This window comes from Diachasma alloeum, unplaced genomic scaffold, assembly GCF_001412515.2.
Source record: "Diachasma alloeum isolate Michigan unplaced genomic scaffold, Dall2.0 Dall_scaffold_00210, whole genome shotgun sequence".
Taxonomy (NCBI): Eukaryota; Metazoa; Arthropoda; class Insecta; order Hymenoptera; family Braconidae; genus Diachasma; species Diachasma alloeum.
Genome location: NW_021680375.1, coordinates 362,955 through 383,233, shown reverse-complemented (window position 1 = coordinate 383,233; position 20,279 = coordinate 362,955). Strand labels below are relative to the sequence as shown.

The window sequence follows — 20,279 nt, the reverse complement described above, 5'->3', positions numbered from 1 at the left end:
CGACCATTTCAGTTTTATTCCATTTCCTTGAATTTGTTGCAGTCATTATTTTCCCTCGAAATTGCTCGCTTGTTAACGAAAAAGTTTTGCTCATTTTTCAATGACAGAAAATATTGTTCGACGATTAATAAACAAATAGGCAAATTCGCGTAAGACCTTTCTTTTTCGTATTTCTTTGAAGAAATTTTTTTTCGACAAATTTTTCCATTCCCAAATCAATTATTAACTCAGACTAATTGAAAAAATTCCCAATAAAAATTTTATTTTCTAATAAACAAAAAAATTGCCAACATCGCAAAGATCAATATTGGCAACAATTTTTCATTCAATTCTTCCACTACAATTTCTCATCGGATTTCTTTTATAAAAAAATGCTCAATAATCGAAAAATTTTGACAACTCCGGAACAATTTCCCCCGCAATTGAAATATCAAGGAACCCCCACAACTATTCAGCAAGAATTAATAAAAATAAATGGGTCACATCGTGGATGAAAGATGCAGAATACGTGAGCGACACCCCGGTATATTGAATTCCTCGGCGGGCGTTCGCGGCAAAAAGGGAGTTGGAAGGAGCGCCTGGAATGTCCGTTCCGGACGCCAAAATGAAGACACTCAAGGGGGAAAATACGAGGTCTCATTGTTCGATCAATTCATCCGCCGGATATAAAAGAGCAATCGAGAAATTCCTCGTGACAATCAAGACAGAAAATTCCTCATAATTTTTGTCATCGATGGGGTCAAAAGGAAAATCATAAAATGAACAAGTAATGAAGAAAAAATGACAGAAAAATTGCCCTCAATTTTTTCCAAAATCAATCATGAGGAATGAAATTGACAGAAATTGACGCGCGCGTCACATTTTTTCCTCTCATCGGAATGAAAAAAAATCCCCCAAAAAATAATGACCGTAACCACAAAGCATCATTGTATCCACCTAATCATCCAAACGAGCCCCGATTAACTCCAATTGAATCTGCACTTTGTCCGCATTATTAAAGCCATCGTCCCCGCGTCTCTAAAAATACTGAAAGAGAAAACAAAAAAAAAAGATTGAAGGAAAAAGCCCAGAGGGAGACCAACTCCCCAGAAAAACGATTAAACAAACCGCGATTACACTCTAGACGATGAGAATTACAAAAGTAAACTCTCACACGATAATAAACCCCTCAGTGCCATTTCAAACAAATAAATATGAAAGCAAGAATTCCACATTTCCTGGTGCTATTTCTTCTTCTATTACTCCAAAGAAGTTGCATTTTTCGATCGAAAAACGACGCGAATGCAATTGAAATCGACAATTGAGAAAGGAAATTTCTGCTGAATGACATTAGATAATGAACATTAAATAAATTTTATTGCGAATTATTATTACGGGCGCGAAGCACCCGTCGCTAGATTAATTTATACTATGTTATTTTATTTTTATAGCTCATCTGAGCCCAAGCCGAAGGCGAGTACCAAAAAAAAGTTTAAACTCGAGAAAAGTTTTTTTCTGCCTAGTGACGAAATAGTACATTTCGACACTAGGCCGCGAGGAACTTTTCTGGCGAATGTGAGGTTACAGGACGAGCCGAAGGCGAGTTTTGTAATCATATGAGGTAGAAAAGTTCCCACGGCCGTGTGTCGAATAATATTTTTTGTCATTAGGCCCGAAAACCGCAATTTAAGCGAGCGAAGCGAGCCGAAATAAGCCTTTGGCTCGTGTGCTATAAACCTCCCACGAGCCAAAAAACACTTTTCCCACGAGTAGCGAAAGATACTTTTCATAATAATGTGTGGAAAAGGGACGTTTTAGGCACGCGAAACGTGATGAAAATACTATTTTGTGGAATAGCTATTATAAATAGTCATATGAGCGTGCATTTTTCGATCGAAAAACGACGCGAATTCAATTGAAATCGACAATTAAGAAAGGAAATTTCTGCTGAATGACATTAGATAATGAACATTAAATAATTTTTACTGCGAATTATTATTACGGGCGCGAAGCGCCCGTTGCTAGATTAATTTATACTATGTTATTTTATTTTTATAGCTCATCTGAGCCCAAGCCGAAGACGAGTACCAAAAAAAGCTCAAACTCATTTTCTCCAGAAAAGTTTTTTCTGCCTAGTGACGAAATAGTACATTTCGACACTAGGCCGTGAGGAACTTTTCTGGCGAATATGAGGTTACAGGACGAGCCGAAGGCGAGTTTTGTAATCATATGAGTTAGAAAAGTTCCCACGGCCGTGTGTCGAATAATATTTTTTATCATCAGGCCCGAAAACCGCAATTTAACCGAGCGAAGCGAGCCGAAGCGAGACTTCGGCTCGTGTGCTATAAACCTCCCACTAGCCAAAAAACACTTTTCCCACGAGTAGCGAAAGATACTTTTCATAATAATGTGTGGAAAAGGGACGTTTTAGGCACGCGAAACGTGATGAAAATACTATTTTGTGGAATAGCTATTATAAATAGTCATATGAGCGTGCATTTTTCGATCGAAAAACGACGCGAATTCAATTGAAATCGACAATTAAGAAAGGAAATTTCTGCTGAATGACATTAGATAATGAATATTAAATAATTTTCACTGCGAATTATTATTACGGGCGCGAAGCGCCCGTCGCTAGATTAATTTATACTATGTTATTTTATTTTTATAGCTCATCTGAGCCCAAGCCGAAGACGAGTACCAAAAAAAGCTCAAACTCATTTTCTCCAGAAAAGTTTTTTCTGCCTAGTGACGAAATAGTACATTTCGACACTAGGCCGTGAGGAACTTTTCTGGCGAATATGAGGTTACAGGACGAGCCGAAGGCGAGTTTTGTAATCATATGAGTTAGAAAAGTTCCCACGGCCGTGTGTCGAATAATATTTTTTGTCATTAGGCCCGAAAACCGCAATTTAAGCGAGCGAAGCGAGCCGAAATAAGCCTTTGGCTCGTGTGCTATAAACCTCCCACGAGCCAAAAAACACTTTTCCCACGAGTAGCGAAAGATATTTTTCATAATAATGTGTGGAAAAGGGACGTTTTAGGCACGCGAAACGTGATGAAAATACTATTTTGTGGAATAGCTATTATAAATAGTCATATGAGCGTGTATAGTTATTTGTACAACACATGTTACTGGTTTCCCCAGTGTCTGCAGACGTCTCCCGCCGCTTTCTCTCTTCCCCCCACCCCGACAAATTTATCAGACAGTATCTTCGTCCGTATGACCAGTGTACGATGTTCGCCGAAGTTGAGGCACGAAGTAGTTGACTAGTTGTGCGTGGAACGCCACTGAAGCCATAACTCAAAGTTAAAAGTGAATGAAAGAGCGCTTTGGACTTCAGTGTCGGAGCAACTGGTCCATTGCGATTAACCAATCGTTTATTATCATTTTGTTGTTCGATTGATGTAATAATCTCTATGAGTTTAAATACGAATTTCTGGTGGCGATTCAACGAACGGGATTTTTTCATCAACTGTGAGTACAATTTTCCGGATTATTTTAGAACATTTGCGGGGATTTTTTTATCGTGTGCTCCGCGCTCCATGTCAATTTCGAGGAGTGGAACTTTGGGGGAAGCATTTGGCTGTGGTTTGGATTTTCTTTTAGGAAGTTTAAGGTTTTTAGAATTTTTTTTTCGAGGTGCTCCATCAGCTTTTTGACTTTTGAAATTGGATTCCGGAGACTGGGGGTCATGATCATCACGTGGTCGGACGTCATTCGCACCTTATGTTGGCCCAGGGGGGGATTCAACGTTCGTTCTGAGAATTTTATTCACATTTATTTTCACAGTTGAGTGACGCTTTTTTTATTTAAAAAAGAAAAAAAATGAAAAAAGTATTTTAGTGAAAAAATAATGATTTTTTGGGCTCGTATTATTTTTGTAAGCGAATTCTCGCAAACTACTTGTTTTTTTTTCATTGAATTTTCATTTTTATTGAAACATCGCAAATTTAAAAAATCGGATTTTTCATAATTCATTTATAATAATATAAAATTTGTTTATAATCATTGAAAAATTGAGAATTTTTGGGCCCGTATTAATTTGGTAATCTAATTCTCACGAACCACTCTTTTTTAAACAAAATTTCAATTATTATTAGAAACTTTGCAAATTAACAAAAATCGGATTTTCAAGAATTTATTTATAATAGTAAAAAAATTGTTTACAATAATTGAAAAATTATAATTTTTTGGGCCCGTATTATTTCTGTAATCAATGTCTCACAAACTACTGTTTTTTTTTTATTAAATTTTCATTTTTATTAAAACATTGCAAATAAAAAAAATCATAATTACAATAATTTGAGATTTTTTAGTGCGGAAATAGTTTTAAAAAGTAATCAATTGTTTTTTTATTTTCAATCACGATTTGTCACTTTTTTATCCATTTTATTTCCGGAAGTACGCGGCGACAGAATGAATGATAAACAAGTGGCACGAGGCGAGACGACGCATCGCCATTAATCTGCGCGACATGATAACGATAATGATCGTCAGGAAGAAAGATCTAGATCGCTTATGTGATTTTTTTTCTTTATCGAATTAGTCATACGAAGTCGGAGATTACCATTGCAAGTATGCGATGAAAATAATTGGTAATTTAATTTAATATGTTTTTGAAAGTTCATTGGACGCAGTCAATCACATTTAATTTTCCATCTCCATGAAAAGAATGTGCGGAAATGAAAGCTCGAAAACTTTTCCACTGAAAAACTATTTCTTTTCAAACTAAAAATCAAAAGGCCAACAAAATTCAGACGTTTTTCGGAGATGATTCGACAATTTCTTATCTGAAATAATTTTTCTGATGAAATATTTTTATCTTCACAAATTCCGTTCTCTCAGTGTTTTTTACTTCTGAAAAATCCTTGATAACGGCCAGAAAAACGTAAAAAATAAAATATATTTTTAGCCCCCAATAGTCGTAATATCCGTCGCTTCATCAATGACATTTATTTTTACGCGGAAAAAATTATTGGTCACTTTTTTCTCATAAACATGTTTTTCCCGTGATTTTTCCAATTTTAAGTTAAAAATGTTTTCAAAACGGCGATAACAATTGGGAAAAATATTGCTAGTCCCTGAAAATCATCGGAACCATGTATTTTTAATTCTAAAAAAATTATAAAAGTTGAAAACATTTTTTTCGTGTTAAGAATATCCAGACACTTTGACTATTTTTTCTGCAATGAAATGCTTTTCTACTTTTTTTTTTAAATCATTTTATTAATTAAACTTTGGCGGTCTGAATTTGAATCACGATATTGCACCGTTAGAAAACATTTTTAAAATCTAAAAAAAAATTAGAAAGTTCACATTCGAAATAATTAAAAAATTGCAATTTTTGAAAATTACGAGCATTTTCCATGAATAATTTATAAACAACCAATTTTCCACCATAAAAATCATTTGTCCGGAATCCTATCAAGTTTATTCATATTCAGAATTTAATCAGAAATCGATTTCATGCCTAAAAAAATTAAGTTTCCGAAACTTTAAACAGTTTCGAATGTTTATTTATAAACAACGAAAGTCGAAAAAAATATAAATTCTTGGATATCTTTAACTAAATTTTCTATACATTTTTTTCATTTTTTTATCATGCGGAAAAATTGGAGAAACAAATAGAATTGTATCCCAAAACCACAAAAATAATGGAATTGATCAATTTTAAACAATTTTTATTTCAATTGAAAAACATTGACAACTCGATCGTTTTTTTCTTCAACTTGGCTTTGTTTCGGCGTCGCTTTGCCACGAAAATATAATAGTCCATCTATTCCTGAAATAAAATTCGCCATGCGTCACAAGTATTGCACGTAAAGTGCAATCAAAGATAAACCGAATTTTATTTGGAATAAGAAGTCAAGACGATTAGACCGTACAATCCGAGTGGAATGACGCATGAATCCGTCAGCTCATGAACTATCCACGTGTCCTCCCCTCTAATTGAACCAGTGATAACTAACAATGTCTACTCCACCATGAATAATTGATAGAGAAAATTATAAAAAATGAGTCATCGATACATTAGAATTTCCATTATTGAAGGAGGAGTGAAAAAATTGAAAATGTAATACGCAGTTGATAATGAACAGTTAGTCCCCTGCAAATTCAATTTAAATCACCGCTAATTATTCGATTACTCTCATTCCAACCGGATTAACAGTTTATCAACACGGCAATTTATTTAACACCAGAAAATTCATCTCAATTAACAAATTGAATCATCGGTAATTGACGAGATATTTCTTTTTCACAGAAAAAAAAATCTAAAAAACTATTTTTCAATTGATAAAATCATGTCTATTTTATTATTCAATTTTTATGAATTTATTATAGATGAATACATTTTCTTTCAAATTCCAATTTTTTTCTAATGAAAAACAATTTTTTTCAATTTCACGTTTTCCCATATTCAATTTATTTTTCCATGTTTTTAGAATTTATGGCTATTAAAAGATGGGCACGATAGGACTCTACAATACCGACCGGTCGCACGACTGGGGTTTTCCATGGTTTCGCGGATATAGGGGGAGGGGGGGGGNTTATTTTTCCATGTTTTTAGAATTTATGGCTATTAAAAGATGGGCACGATAGGACTCTACAATACCGACCGGTCGCACGACTGGGGTTTTCCATGGTTTCGCGGATATAGGGGGGGGGGGGGGGGAATATAAAGAGAAGAGTAGGAAAGGCACAAAGGCTGATGAAATGGGTCATAAACGCTGATGGAATGATTTTTTTTTATTAAGGAAACATTAATAAAAAAATATATAAATATTTTCTTGTTGCAGAAAACCGTCGAGCGGCGCCTGCAAGTGATAACTACCGCAGGCCCCAGGGAGACCACAAAAAATCTGTAATCGATGGGTTGAGAACGCCGAACGTCGTTGTACCACTGATTCAATTCATGTAAAAAAAATTATTTTTGACCGCGAGTGTTTATGCCACAGAGAAGTAAGAATTTATCAATCACGTAGCTCACAGATGAGCCAAAATGCTGAAGGTAGTTGGAGCCTCCTGGCTGCAGACCCGTATCTCCACCTACATTTTGGTTGCCGTTGCCCTCATGGGAATCGGCGCCATTGTGCTTGGTGAATTTGGAAGGTAAATTTCCAATACTTGCCACTCCTCGGACACAAACGAAACCGCTTCCATCGGAAAGTTTGGGAAATTTCCGCTAAAGTTAAAAAAACGACCTTTTTTCCCGCATAAACATCGGAGGTATCGGAAGACCAAGAATTCTACCTAAATTTTTCGTTCCTTACTTGAGCGGGATGAAATTAGTTTTTCAAGGTCACGACATAACCCTTCAAGGTTAAAGAATATCTCCAAGGGCGCGACATAACATTTCAAGGTCACGACATAGCCTTGCAATATTATGACGGAACCTTTCAGGCACATGAAGTAGCCCCTCGAAACGATGACATGATTTTTCAAGACCACAGCATAGCTTTTCAAGGTCACGACATAACGTTTCAAGGTCACGACATATCTCTTCAATGTCACAAGTTAGCAATTCAAGATTTCGATATAACCCTTGGTTGTCACGACATAACCTTTCAAAGTAGATATAGCCCTTCAATGTAATGACATAGCTCTTCAAGGTCACGACATAACGTTTCAAGGTCACGACATGATTTTATCACGTTATGATGTGGCTTTTCTGATATGCGACATAGTCTCTGAAGATCACGACATGGTCCTTTGAGGCCACGATATAACCATTCAATGTCATGACATAGCTCTTCAAGGTCACGACATAACGTCCCACAGTTGCGACATATCGTTTTAAGGTATTCCTCACCCGTTTTTTTTTACAAAAATTCCTCTAACTACGTCACCTAAACCGGTCTCATTTCAAAGCCATAAAAATTCTCAATGTAAACCTCACCCTGACCCTTTAACCCGTCAAGGTCACGACATAAACCGCCACCGATTGTTCCACAATTCCAGGGTTGACAATGATGGAACATACGCGGCGGTAGTGACCTGGAACCCCAAGACGGGGTATAAAATCGACTTCTGGGGTCAAGGCAATGACCTTGAGACACTACCGAGACGAACAGCAAGGGGGTACTACAGGACAAGGATTCAGGAGACGGGCTGGTCATTCGTGGAAATTGAAACATCACCGAATTATCCAGACGCGGTACAGGCTTACGCTGCTGGCCTCCTCGAGGGCAGTCTCACCTGGCAACTCATACATCACCATTGGCACAATACCATTGAGGCACCGTGTGTTGGGAGGGAGGAGGTCTGTGATAAGATCAGGAAAGGGCTGAAGGAGAATGCTGACGCGACCAGAGATAGGGCTAATGCATTGGCTGCTGAGGATCCCTTCTGGCATATGGTAAGATTTATTTCTCTGTCTTATATATCCATCATTCATAAAGATAAACTTCGGATATATGTTACGAATGAGCGTTACGACTTTGATAAAGGTCTCAAGGGTCGAAATCATAAGGGTTATAAAGGTCAAAATTTCGTATTTGCAGTATTTATAGAGCGAAAAGTCAGGTATATGTCATAAACAAGGGTCAGAAGATTGATGAAGGTCTTAAGGGTCGATGTTATAAGTGTCATAAGGGTCAGAATTTTATATATTCAGCATTTAGAGAGATAAAGGTCAGAATATCTGTCGTCAATAAGGGATAAGGTTTTCCTTATTAAGATTTTAACCTTTATCTTAGGGTCAGGATCATAAGGATTTTAAGGGACAAAATCTCATAAGGATCACAAGTTTGATGACGGTCTCAAGGGTCGGGATCATAAGGGTTTTAGCGGTCAGAATTTAATATATTCAGCATTTATTGAGGTAGAGGTCACATATCTGTAATAAATAACAGTCCAAAATTTGATAAGGCTTTGAAGGGCCAGGATCATAAGGGTTAAAGTCAGATATATGTCACGAGTAAGGGTCTCAAGGCTCGAAATCATAAGGTGCAGAATTTTATATATCCAGCATTTATACGTCAGATGTCTGTCCCGAACAAGGGTCAGAAGTTTAATAAGGGTCTCAAGGGTCGAAATCATAAGGGTCATAAGGATCAAAATGTTATATTTTCTACATTCATAGAAGTAAAGATCAGATGTCAGACACGAATAAGGATGAAAATGGTGATAAGGGTCTCAAGGGCCGAAACCTTGACAAGGGTCTCAAGGGTCAAACTCATAAGGGTCATAAAAATAAAAATTTTACCTATCGACGGGTTGACTAAACTATTCAATGGAAGATTAAAAAAATCACTGACAGAATTGTCTATTGAAACGTTATATTTGCCTCAAGGTTCAATTATTCTACGCTCAATTGGAGGGTCTGGAGCAAGGCTGGAGGCAAGCTGTGAAACGCAGCAAGAATTCGGCTGAGCTCGCTCAGGAGGACTTTTTGTGGCTTGCCATGGCCTCAGACATCTCCAACTTTGGCTCTGAGGATCATCCAACGTCGGAGAGAAATTTCAACGTCGAGGCGGGGGGAATTCTCGTGAAATCCGTACCAACGGAGGACGGGAATCTCCGGGGGTTGATTGGCATCATCCATAGCACTGCTGCACCGTAAGTTCAATTACTAATTCACGCAGCCAATTCAATCAATTTGTTTTCAAAATATCCTTTTCCTTGAGTTTTATATCCTTTTAGATATTTTACAGAATTTTTTGGCAAAATGAAAATTAATTTTTTCAATTTATAAAAAATCTGTTTTATCACTGCAAATCACTCGTGGAAAGATTAAAGGGTAAATTTACTATTGAAAATTGTGATAAGTATGTGAATGAGTGGTGGGAGGAGACGTTAATGCGAAAATAATTTTTTCAGCTACCAAAAAATGTTGAGACTGATGAAAAAATATACGTTCGGTTATCACCTGAATTCAGCTAAAAATTCGGCTCGCGTGCCAACTCGTTCTATCGTAGCATCGTCATACCCAGGAGCACTATCATCACAAGACGAGTATTATCTTCTTCACGGGGAGAAAACCGAGGATACGATGATCATCGCAGGAACACCACTGGCGCCCTTCAAACCTGACAGCAAGGAGACCGAGGGGGAAATCATAGTCTCCGAAAAACAAGAATCTGTAAGTGGCATTTTTCGATGACTTGGATATCCTTAAGGATGTTTAGCCATTTTATTTTTATTTTTATTTTTTCCCGTTCAAGGAAAATTCTATAATTTTTGTGTCTGATAGCAGAACATATGAAAGTAACTTCTTTGATGTTGAAAAAAATTAATCGCAATCGTCTCGCCAGAAGTAAATAAACAATTTTTTTTATACACGTGATCTTGTGGGATTTATGTTGAAATTTATAATTCACCTACTAGAAGACTCTAAAATAGAAGGTAATGTGCAAAACTATACTGAATCGAATGGCCAGAGAAAAATTTGGTGTACCCGGAAAAAAAGAGAAAATGGGGGAGAGTGGGGTAAAATGGCCACTTTTGACCCACTTTCACATTTCCCATTTTTTGTACATTGTCGACTGTTCCCATATAACTGACTGAGGCAGTGCCTTAAAGGAATAGAATGCAGATTAAAAATGTCATTTTTCAATTTTCCCCCAGCACACAGTGATGTCGTCAGCCAGAATAATGTCCTCAAACTGGCTCTCCTCCTCGGCCCTCTCCTGGGGCCGCTACCTGGCGCGTCGTCGGGCCCCCGAGGACATCTCCAGACCCGTCCAGTGGATCATCACCACCCCCAGAGACACCTCCATCTGGATAATCGAGCAGCATCCGTCCGAAACTCACGCAATCGATTACACGAAAATTTTTACCAACACCAAGTCATTATTCTGCAACGGGAAATCCGTTTTCGAGCACAAAAAGTCCATTCCGTCATCTCCAGGGGTCTCTCCGAGTCCTCTGGAGCCTTCGACACCTTCAGAAGGGCCTGAACATCTCCGAGGAGCCGAGGAAATTGAGAAAACAGGGGGAGAAATTGGGGAAACCAACGAAATTGGGGGGATTAAAAAAGATATTTCAGTCTCTCAAAGAGTCAATTCCACTTTGAACTCGAAATTAATCAAAGAAACACCTGGGGCAGAATGGATTATGGGTTATAGGGGTGACCTTGAGAAGGTGGCAGTTCCATTCGGCAACATTGATACTAAATTGGTGCTGATTGGGTCCGAGGGGATTGAGACGTTCCAGGCCACTTCCGGCCCATTTTCCGGACGGTTTGGGAAGGCCTTCGAGTGGGGGAGGGACTTCCCCGGAGTCACGCATGTTGGACAGCCTGAGAAGTTCCATTTTCAACCGGTTACGCCATCTTGGGCTTGGGTTTAGGTGCATTCTGTTAATTTTGGGGGTTTTATTGATTCTTTTGATTCTTATTTTTGGAAGGGAGATCTTGAAGAGCTCTGAAATTTTTTAAATTGTTTTACGACGATATTTTGTGGAAGTTTGATTTGTTTTTTTTATTGTAATGATGATGACAAGTCAGTGAGCTACGTGTAGATTTTTTGTGTTCTCTTTGGCGGTAAATAAAGAGGTCAAAAGTAATTGTTGTGCTTTTTTTAAGGTAGGGGAATTGATAGGGGAACACTGTGATTGGTGATTGGTTTTGATTGAGGACTTGAGGAGACACAACGAGAACAATTTTTTGGGTGGAAATCTTTGTCGGCTGCATCTCGAGAGGGGGAAGAGATGGAAGGCTCGTCTTGTTATCAATGGCTTGGAGAATTTCCCTGGCTATTCAATGAGACTATCTTCGTCTGTCCATCTCCTCAGGTTCTCAACCCATCACCAAGGATCATTGACTAATTTTCCCCTGGATATTTCCAATTTTTCATCGTTCATTTTATTAACTCATCTCTTCCTGAAAGACGCTATGAAAAATCCTACAGAGTCACTCTCAGGCCCAAATCGCAGTACTTTCTCAGCATCATCAGGGGTGAGACCATCGATCCTGTACCCTGGTGACACAGCAAACTCTCCCAACTCAAACGACTCATATTTCTCCCTGGCAGACGTTAATTCCAGGCTGGGGAATGTCTTCAACGCCCAGGCGACTATTCCCTCGATCTCAGAGATGGTTACAGTGCACGTGGAGTACACCAGGAACCCTCCAACCTTCAGCAACTCCACAGCCTGAGGACAGCATCAATCAAGAACATTTTAACCCATTTTTTTACCCAAATAACTCTATTCAAAATTTTTTCGCGACGCATGCCCCTTGCGGCGTATGATTGTTGCGACTTTTGACCCTCGCGAGGTATGACCCTCGTGACTCTGAACAGACGGCATTTGCAGACCTGGTGAAAATATCATCGTTTCGCATTATGCCAATGAAGGGCGCCAAATAGGTTTCTGACATGGCGAAAAGCTCGATAACCTTAGTTCATATCCACTCGCAGATTCACAATGAACGACAGCACGTGTCGAATCTATTAACCTAACAAAAATGACAGATATAAACAAAATATCCACCAACACAAGAAAGTCGTTCTTTAAAAATTCAGAAGAAATCGAACGGGAATTGAAAAATGATCTCAGGAAAATTCGTATCAACAGTGGAGAAAATATCGATGAAAAAGCAGTTCACGTAATTTTTTAACAATTGGATTATTTCGAAAAATTATTCTGAGAATTGTAAAAAGAAGTAAACAATGTACTTTTTCATTAAAAAAAAAATTTGACTATTATTTTACAGGAGAAATATGAGGAAATGATGAATTGGCTGGAGACAGCCCCCAAAAATACAGTTTTGAGGTCCAATAGTTCATTCAATAGTTCTGATGAGCTGATACAAATTTTGAAAAAATCCTGTGAACACGTAAAATGAAAAAAATTATAATAAACAAATCAAATTTTCATGATAATTATGTTTCGATGATTTTTTGTTCCTTTTTTATTCCAGAAAAATGAAGACTTCAATTTTTCCACATTTCATAAAATTCCAGAATTAATAATTGTTGATAAAAAACGTGATTCTGGAGTTTCTGGAAAATCTGCAATAATTCTTTACCCAAAGGAGGCGATTGTGGACGCTGTATGTGGTTCTGCAGTTCTCAGAGGGGCTCATGTATTCGCACCTGGTGTTATGGGCCTCAGCTCAGGTAATTGCACGATTAAGAAATTTTTTTGGAAATATTTTTATCTAGACAGTCTGTCCATCAGACACTCACAAAATACCGAACTCAAAAAAATTTGCGAATTGTCCAAATACAAAAATATTTTTTCATTGAAAAAAATTGTTTTTTCACAAAAAATGGAGTTTTTTCAATGAAAAAAGAATATTTTTGGATTTGGACTCCCTCTCCAAAACTTTCTTCATTAAACACCCCCAAAACGCATAATTCAAAAAATTTCAAAAATTATCAAAATCCAAAATTTTTTTTTCATCTGGAAAAATTATAATCGAGTTCTTTCAATGAAAACAGTAAATTTCTGGATTTGGACTCCCGCCCACTTTCTCTACTAAACAACCCCAAATTACACGACTCAAGAAATGTCAAAATTTGTCCAAATCCAAAAATATTCTTCTTTAATAATTTAGAAAACTTTTTTTTTTGTAAAAAATTGCCTTTTTTCAACGATCACAGAATACTGTTCGACGTTCCCTCCCCCACGCTTCCCACCAAACTTTTTCAAAATGCGCAATTCAAAAAATTTCAAAAATTATTAAAATCTAAAATTTTTTTTTCATTTGAAAAAATCATTATTTTTTGTGTTAAATCGAGTTTTTTCAATGAAAACAGTATATCTCTGGATTTGGACTCCCGCCCACTTTCTCTACTAAACAACCCCAAATTACACGACTCAAAAAATGTCAAAATTTGTCCAAATCCAAAAATATTCTTCTTCGATTTGCAAATTTTTTTTTGTGGTAAACAAGTGCCTTTTTTTAATGACCACGAAATATTGTTCGACTTCCCCTCCCTCACTCTTTCCTCTCAAAAAAATTTTCAAATTATCCAAATCCAAAAAATCCTTTTTTCATTGAAAGTTTCCCCCAAAAAATTTAAAAAATTATCAAAATATCTGGTTACCAGGGTCAAAAATCGGAGACCTAGTGAGTGTCTTCGCAGACGCCTCAGGTGCCTGCAAGAAAGGCCTCTCAAAGCAATTCCTCGAGGAAAAAAAATTCCTGGGGAATGGAATTCTCCTCCAAAACCGGCACTCGATCTTCCTCGACGGAGGGAGTGGCACAGGGATCGCGATAAGAATGACCCAGACCATGTCGGACGTTCCTCAACTAGTCGAGGAAGACATCCCGAGGGGTTCTGCTCTCCTCCAGAACTTCCCCTCGATCATCTGCTCCAGAATCCTGGACCCTCGTCCTGGGGACGCAGTTCTCGACCTCTGCGCAGCCCCAGGGAACAAAACCACGCACTTATCCTCCCTCATGAAGGACACGGGAACCCTGATCGCCCTGGAGAAGGTCAAATCAAAGATCGAAAGGTTGCAAAATCACTGCAGAGACTTCAACTGCAGAAATGTTCGAGTTTTCTGCGTCGACTCCACGAAATCAGTCGACTCGCAGGAAAAAACCCGAAAGATCGAGGATGGACCGCCATTCTCCAGGGGTAGTTTCGACAGGATCCTCCTGGATGGGCCCTGCAGTGTCCTTGGAAAACGACCCCAGATTTTGAACAAGATAAATTGCAAAGAATTGAGATCCTTCGTTCCCCTCCAGAGAAAACTATTCTCCGCTGTGAGTTAAATCAGTTTTTTGGGTTTTGAGGGTCCGGCGAGGAGGGGAGGGGGTTGAAATTTGTCTCGTTGGATAGTGCTGGAAATTTCCGATTCCAAACCCTGGTCAGGAATATCTATCAAGATCATGGAGGTCATGAGAAATTTTGCAAATTTGGGAATTTCAAATTTTTTGGGGTGAGACAATGGCGAAATCGAAATTTTGAATTACAGTTAAATTTGGAATAAGTCAATTATTAATATTACTCACCAATTTTTTTATTCTAAAGGGAACCGTCAATCTAAATTTCCAAATTCCGAATGATTTTATCAATCATTAAGGCCCGGGTGTACTATCTCTCGAATATTATCTGGATTTTTTTTCATTTTTCTTAATCCAAAATTGTCAATTGTCAATTGGTACATCATGTAGAAATTCCCAAAAATTAGGATAGAATGATAAAAAAAATAGAAAAAATTCTGAATTTTTTCAAAGAGCGTTTTTAATTGAGATTCCGAGTGAGTTGAAAAAAGTGGAAATTACAAATATCTGATTCGCTGTGGCAAATTATCTATTAGCTGTCATTTTCCATGGTGGATAACAAAACAATAACTCCTCATGGGAAGTGACAGCTAGGTATCTCAATTTTCAAAACAGTGGTATGTAGCCATCTGCCATTTTTATGTGATAAAAGTGTGATTAAAAAATTCTCCAAAATATTACAACTTTTTTCAAAGAGCCTTTTTTCCGTAATAAATGTCTCTGTGCAGTGTGGGAAAAGATTTACGAAATCAGAGATTCGATCAATTAGCCCCTCATGTATAGATATTCCAAATTTTTATTTTTTTCCTCATTGAAGTAGTTTTGAAGAAAATTGCGAGCTAATAAAAAACATTTGCTAGTTAGTACTTTTTTGTAAATAAATTTTTGAAAAATCACCTCTGAAAAAAAAGGCGTTATCCCCCCTATTTCATTGTTTCCAAAAAATTTTATCACCAATCGATAGCAAATTGTTTGAAGATTTTTGCGAGTTAAGAAAAAATCGTCAATGCACTCCTATTATTGTGTAAATTAACAATTCCAATTTCAACTGAAAACCAAAGTTGTTGACCAGAGTTTGTAGCAGAGATGTCAGACAAGATATGAATGTTTTTTTTGCCCCAAATGAAAGAGCGGCTCGAAAAATGGCGTGCAGAAGTCTTTAAAGATGAGAAATGTCTCTAAAGATGATGTCTGTTTTCAATTGAAAAGCGCAATTGTGACAACATGGTCCAGTGGGGTCTAGGAGTCTCCCCTGGTTCAAAAACACCTTTAGAGGCCCTAGCACGCCATTTCTCGACCCGCTCTTTCATTTGAGCCCAAAAAAACATGCATATCTTGTCTGACATCTTTGCTACAAACTCGGGTCTTCAACTCGGGCCTTCAATTGAAAACATCTATCAAAAATTCAGGGGAATGATTGGAGAAAATTTTGAGGTGAGTTATTTGGGTGAGAAAATGGGTTAAAATGTTCTTGATTGATGCTGTCTTCAGGCTGTGGAGGTGCTGAAGGTTGGAGGGATCCTGGTGTACTCCACGTGCACTGTAACCATCTCTGAGAACGAGGGAATAGTCGCCTGGGCGTTGAAGACATTCCCCAGCCTGGAATTAACGTCTGCCAGGGAGAAATATGAGTCGTTTGAGTTGGGAGCGTTTGCTGTGTCACCAGGGTACAGGATCGATGGTCTCACCCCTGATGATGCTGAGAAAGTACTGCGATTTGGGCCTCAGAGTGACTCTGTAGGATTTTTCATAGCGTCTTTCAGGAAGAGATGAGTTAACAAAATGAACGATGAAAAATTGAAAATATCCAGGGGAAAATTAGTCAATGATCCTTGGTGATGGGTTGAGAACCTGAGGAGATGGACAGACGAAGATAGTCTCATTGAATAGCCAGGGAAATTCTCCAAGCCATTGATAAAAAGACGAGCCTTCCATCTCTTCCACCTCTCGAGATGCAGCCGACAAACATTTCCACCCAAAGACTTGTTCTCGTTGTGTCTCCTCAAGTCCTCAACCAAAACCAATCGTCAATCAGAGCTTTCCAAATGAACGTCCAGTCTAAATTAATTAATTAATTAATCATTTTATCTATCGTCCGATCACAGAAAATTCTCAAAAATTCGTTATTCGAATCTTCTAAATTATCAACTAATCATTTCTTCTTGAGCTCCCGCTTGGCATCCTCGATCCCCTCCTTGATATTACTCGCATATTTCCTCGCGATATTTCTCAGCTGCGCTGCAAATTCCCTGGGGTCAGCCGACAGTTTCTGCGCTCCATGAATCGACTTCGTCCTCAACCAGATGTAGACGACGAATTGGGCTGCTCGTCTCATAGGTTTGCTCTCAGCCAGTTTCGACACTAGGCGTTCGTTATTCGCCAGATACCTCATTAAAAATCTCAACATTTTGGATCAATTAATTATCTCTATTTATTATCAATCGATTGATTCCTTCTTTTCTGGTTCTTCTGGATTTTTTTCAGTGCTTGAATAGTCTCTTGGGATCCTTTCTCCACTTCTTTCTGAAGAATTTGGTGGGTTTTTTTAATAACAAAAATAGTCTTTCGATGATTCTGTCGACTTAATTAAGAGACTTTTGGCACTTCGAAGGTGCACATGTTACGGTATTTCAGCAGAAGCTCTCGTTTCAGTCTCAATTGTTTCCTGAGGGTCTCCAGCTTCTGCAATTGCTCTTCCTTGCTGTATTCTATGCCTGGCAGACGCTTTATCTGTGAAGAATAATTAATTTTAGGCATTTTTCATTATTATTTTATTCACTAAAATTAAAAAAAAAAATTCTGCTTTAAAAAAACTAGGGAAATTAATTTTTTGGGGTTTTGGGGGTGAGGAAATGAGGAAAGGAGATGAAAACTCAAGATTCCATTTCAAAAATTCAATTTTTCGTGTAGAATTATCAACATAAAAAATTATTTCACGCTGTTCGTTAAATGTGGGAGAGTTACCCAGTAATTAATAATCATTTCCTAAGATTTTTGATTGAAAAAAACAAATCGTTCATGAAAATTGTTTTGAGTATTTACTTGAGCCCTTGCAGAATCCAATTTCTTCTGCAGTTCTAGGATCTTGTGACTAGTGTCCTGTGACTCTTTGGCCTTCTGAGTGTTGTCGTACGGATCCTTCTCAACACTGAAACCCAAAAATAAATGAATAAACATTTATCAACAGAAATAAAGCACTCAAAACTCCAAAAGTAATCAAACATCTCATCTCCGTTCATATTTTCTTCATTATCTCGAGAACCAGGAGAGATTGCACAGTAAAACCAATTTTATTCGAAAGCCAGGAAAATTTCCGATTCCAAGCCCTGGTCGTGAACCCATTTTGCCCCACGTGTTCCTAAAATATTCACGAAAAACGTTTTCTCCCCCCAGAACGAATTTTCCGCCCTGTATCTCACAGTTCTGGGGCAAAACGGGTTCATGACCAAGTTTTGGAATCGGAAATTTTCCTGGCTTTCAGATAAAACTGGACTCGATTTTTTATCCCTTTCGGCTCTCGAGACACACACGAAAATAGGAAAATGAAGATTACGAAAATCCAGGAGATGAAACGAAAGATTGAGTGACGAACCTCCGAATGATTTCGTAAATCAGAGGTAAAATTTCAATATCCAAATCATCGACAGTGAACTGAGTCCTCGGTGCAGACTCCTCAGGTACCTCAACGACTTCCATCTCTCCGAATTAATGTTCAATCGGAAATTCGTAGGATTTTTTTCATTAAAAACACGACAATTATTATTGCAAGGACACTCGTACCTTTGTGGCACTGATCGTGACTCCAAAACGATTTTCCAACACTCTCAGAGGGACTCCTAACCTCAAAAAATAAATAAGTGCGACGAAATGAAGGGGACACTCTTGAAATTCCGTCAGATGGTGCGATATGTTGATTTTGCAACCGTTTTTCAACGAATTTTCTACCTTAGCGACCGCCAGATTGGCGGGAGATTTGAATTTGGCGCCATTGGAAAAACCAGAAGTTTTGCAATGGAATTAAAAGAAAAATGAGCCATTTTGCCCCACCAGTTCTTTAAGAAACATGAAGAATAATTTACGTTCCTAGGATCAATAAATTTTTTGACATATGTGATTATAATATAAAGTTATATTCATCAGAAAATACTTTTATCATCCTTGTGACATAATGTACTATTCCATCACAAGGCCGAAAAGTTCTTTTTGGGCGAATGTGAAGACAATATTGTATATCAGACCGTGATAAACGTATTTTTTGACTAATGTGATTATAATTCTGGCCGTCGGCTTGGATTTTAAGGTCTCATTCGTCATAAAATATTTTTATCGTCCTTTTCACATAATGTACTATTTTAAGACAAGGCCGAAAATTTATTTTCGGACGAGTGGGAGGACTCGGCTTCACCTCGATCTGCAACCACACGAGTCAGAAAATTGCGACGAAGCAAAATTTTCCTCACGCTGACATAAAATATAATATATCACACGGTGATAAAACTATTATCTGACTCATGTGATTATAATCCTCGCCTTCCGCTTCGATATTAAGGTCTCATTCGTCAGAAAATAGTTTTATCGTCCTTGTGACATAATGTACTATTTTATTTAGTTCTTTCAATTTTTTTAGTTCTTTCACGAAGCGTCCATAAAATTCCGTTTCACGGACAGTATAATAAAAACATAAATTTCACGACGAAAAATGTTTTATGGATTTTCTCGAAAACTTGAAAAGCTTCGATATTTTTTTTAGGGCGTTGATATTTTTTTAAATTTCTTGATCGTTCTCTCAGGATAAAAAATGGGTTCATTATCGACCCCCAGACTGCCTCATTTCGAGATATCAATTGAAAACTGATCAACAGTCAAAATCGACTTGATCCGTTTGATCACTTGGCAACTGAATTTACCTCAAAATTTCCTAACAGATGTCGCCACTGTCAACCCCACCTCCCCTCATCATCCCCTACCTTGCCGACTACCGATCCTCCCCCAGCCCTCCCCGATCCGCCCACCGCAACCCTTCCCCACCCCCATCAACGGGGTAAACACCAGACCATAGTGCATTTGGCGGGAACAAAGCCTCAGTCCTCCGTAAATTCGAAATCAGTCGTCGCGTAGCTCTCACTCGTGATCGCATCGCACCTGCAGTCCCTGTGCGCCACCCCTCAATCACCCTCTCAACACCCACCCGCCACCAGCCCCGGCAGACCCCACCACCCTCAAAGTAAAAAAAAGTCCAAATGAAAAAAATAATAAAATTCGTCATTTTCCGAATTTTAATTTTCCTCCTGGCCCCCAAAAATTCCCACCAAAATCCCCCCTGCGAGCGTTCTCAGGCCCTCCCCCTCCCCCGGGAGGACTCAATCCACTTCCTCAATGGTTCAGTCCTCCACGGGGGTCACTTGTACCCCCCGGAGTTGCACTGGAAAGAGGGAGACGTGACATTCGGTTGTTTCTGCCAAATTAACGAGGATAGCCCGTGTCTAGTGAAATGTTGTGACGAAAATGAAGTCCTGAGTGATTCAGATGTGTCTGAGTGTGTGTCGGGCCCCACTGGGACCCCGGGCCTCCAGCTGAGGCCCCAGAACCTCCACGAGGACGTGAGGCACGTGGAGA

The 20,279-nt window shown here is 38.3% G+C and overlaps 4 protein-coding genes across 5 annotated transcripts; 2 read left to right on the top strand and 2 right to left on the bottom strand.

Annotated features, from left to right (window-relative positions):
* Positions 1-3,240: 3,240 nt before the first annotated feature.
* LOC107036641 (putative phospholipase B-like lamina ancestor) lies at positions 3,241-11,488 on the top strand. 2 transcript variants are annotated; one of them, XM_015254728.1, is made up of 7 exons: positions 3,241-3,457; positions 6,781-6,898; positions 6,967-7,093; positions 7,943-8,339; positions 9,276-9,541; positions 9,803-10,064; positions 10,550-11,488. In XM_015254728.1, exons 3-7 carry the CDS (start codon positions 6,984-6,986, stop codon positions 11,270-11,272), a joined length of 1,758 nt encoding a protein of 585 aa, XP_015110214.1. In that variant the 5' UTR covers positions 3,241-3,457; positions 6,781-6,898; positions 6,967-6,983; the 3' UTR covers positions 11,273-11,488. The 2 variants fall into 2 exon arrangements, with proteins under 2 accessions (XP_015110214.1, XP_015110213.1); XM_015254727.1 differs by having other exon boundaries at positions 6,781-7,093.
* Positions 11,489-11,986: 498 nt separating this feature from the next.
* LOC107036638 (putative methyltransferase NSUN6) lies at positions 11,987-17,613 on the top strand. Its single transcript, XM_015254724.2, has 5 exons — positions 11,987-12,530; positions 12,639-12,761; positions 12,846-13,044; positions 13,981-14,642; positions 16,155-17,613. Exons 1-5 carry the CDS (start codon positions 12,390-12,392, stop codon positions 16,434-16,436), a joined length of 1,407 nt encoding a protein of 468 aa, XP_015110210.1. The 5' UTR covers positions 11,987-12,389; the 3' UTR covers positions 16,437-17,613.
* On the bottom strand, positions 16,727-17,085 carry LOC107036640 (uncharacterized protein NCBP2-AS2 homolog). The gene has a single exon (XM_015254726.2). It carries the CDS (start codon positions 17,068-17,070, stop codon positions 16,816-16,818), a length of 255 nt encoding a protein of 84 aa, XP_015110212.1. The 5' UTR covers positions 17,071-17,085; the 3' UTR covers positions 16,727-16,815.
* On the bottom strand, positions 17,245-18,514 carry LOC107036639 (mediator of RNA polymerase II transcription subunit 9). Its single transcript, XM_015254725.2, has 3 exons — positions 18,256-18,514; positions 17,706-17,811; positions 17,245-17,393 (listed from the first exon to the last, which is right to left on the bottom strand). Exons 1-3 carry the CDS (start codon positions 18,357-18,359, stop codon positions 17,250-17,252), a joined length of 354 nt encoding a protein of 117 aa, XP_015110211.1. The 5' UTR covers positions 18,360-18,514; the 3' UTR covers positions 17,245-17,249.
* Between the last annotated feature and the right edge of the window lie 1,765 nt (positions 18,515-20,279).

Bases quoted from the DNA above. Each gene is read 5' to 3' on its own strand.
- LOC107036641 (XM_015254728.1), top strand. From the start codon at position 6,984: ATGCTGAAGGTAGTTGGAGCCTCCTGGCTGCAGACCCGTATCTCCACC. The intron at 8,340-9,275 runs GTAAGATTTATT...ATTTGCCTCAAG, and splicing joins AGGATCCCTTCTGGCATATG to GTTCAATTATTCTACGCTCA. The intron at 10,065-10,549 runs GTAAGTGGCATT...ATTTTCCCCCAG, and splicing joins TCTCCGAAAAACAAGAATCT to CACACAGTGATGTCGTCAGC.
- LOC107036638 (XM_015254724.2), top strand. From the start codon at position 12,390: ATGACAGATATAAACAAAATATCCACCAACACAAGAAAGTCGTTCTTT. The intron at 12,762-12,845 runs GTAAAATGAAAA...TTTTTATTCCAG, and splicing joins TGAAAAAATCCTGTGAACAC to AAAAATGAAGACTTCAATTT. The intron at 14,643-16,154 runs GTGAGTTAAATC...TGCTGTCTTCAG, and splicing joins AGAGAAAACTATTCTCCGCT to GCTGTGGAGGTGCTGAAGGT.
- LOC107036640 (XM_015254726.2), bottom strand. From the start codon at position 17,070: ATGTTGAGATTTTTAATGAGGTATCTGGCGAATAACGAACGCCTAGTG.
- LOC107036639 (XM_015254725.2), bottom strand. From the start codon at position 18,359: ATGGAAGTCGTTGAGGTACCTGAGGAGTCTGCACCGAGGACTCAGTTC. The intron at 17,812-18,255 runs GTTCGTCACTCA...TTTGGGTTTCAG, and splicing joins ATTTACGAAATCATTCGGAG to TGTTGAGAAGGATCCGTACG. The intron at 17,394-17,705 runs GTAAATACTCAA...TATTCTTCACAG, and splicing joins TGGATTCTGCAAGGGCTCAA to ATAAAGCGTCTGCCAGGCAT.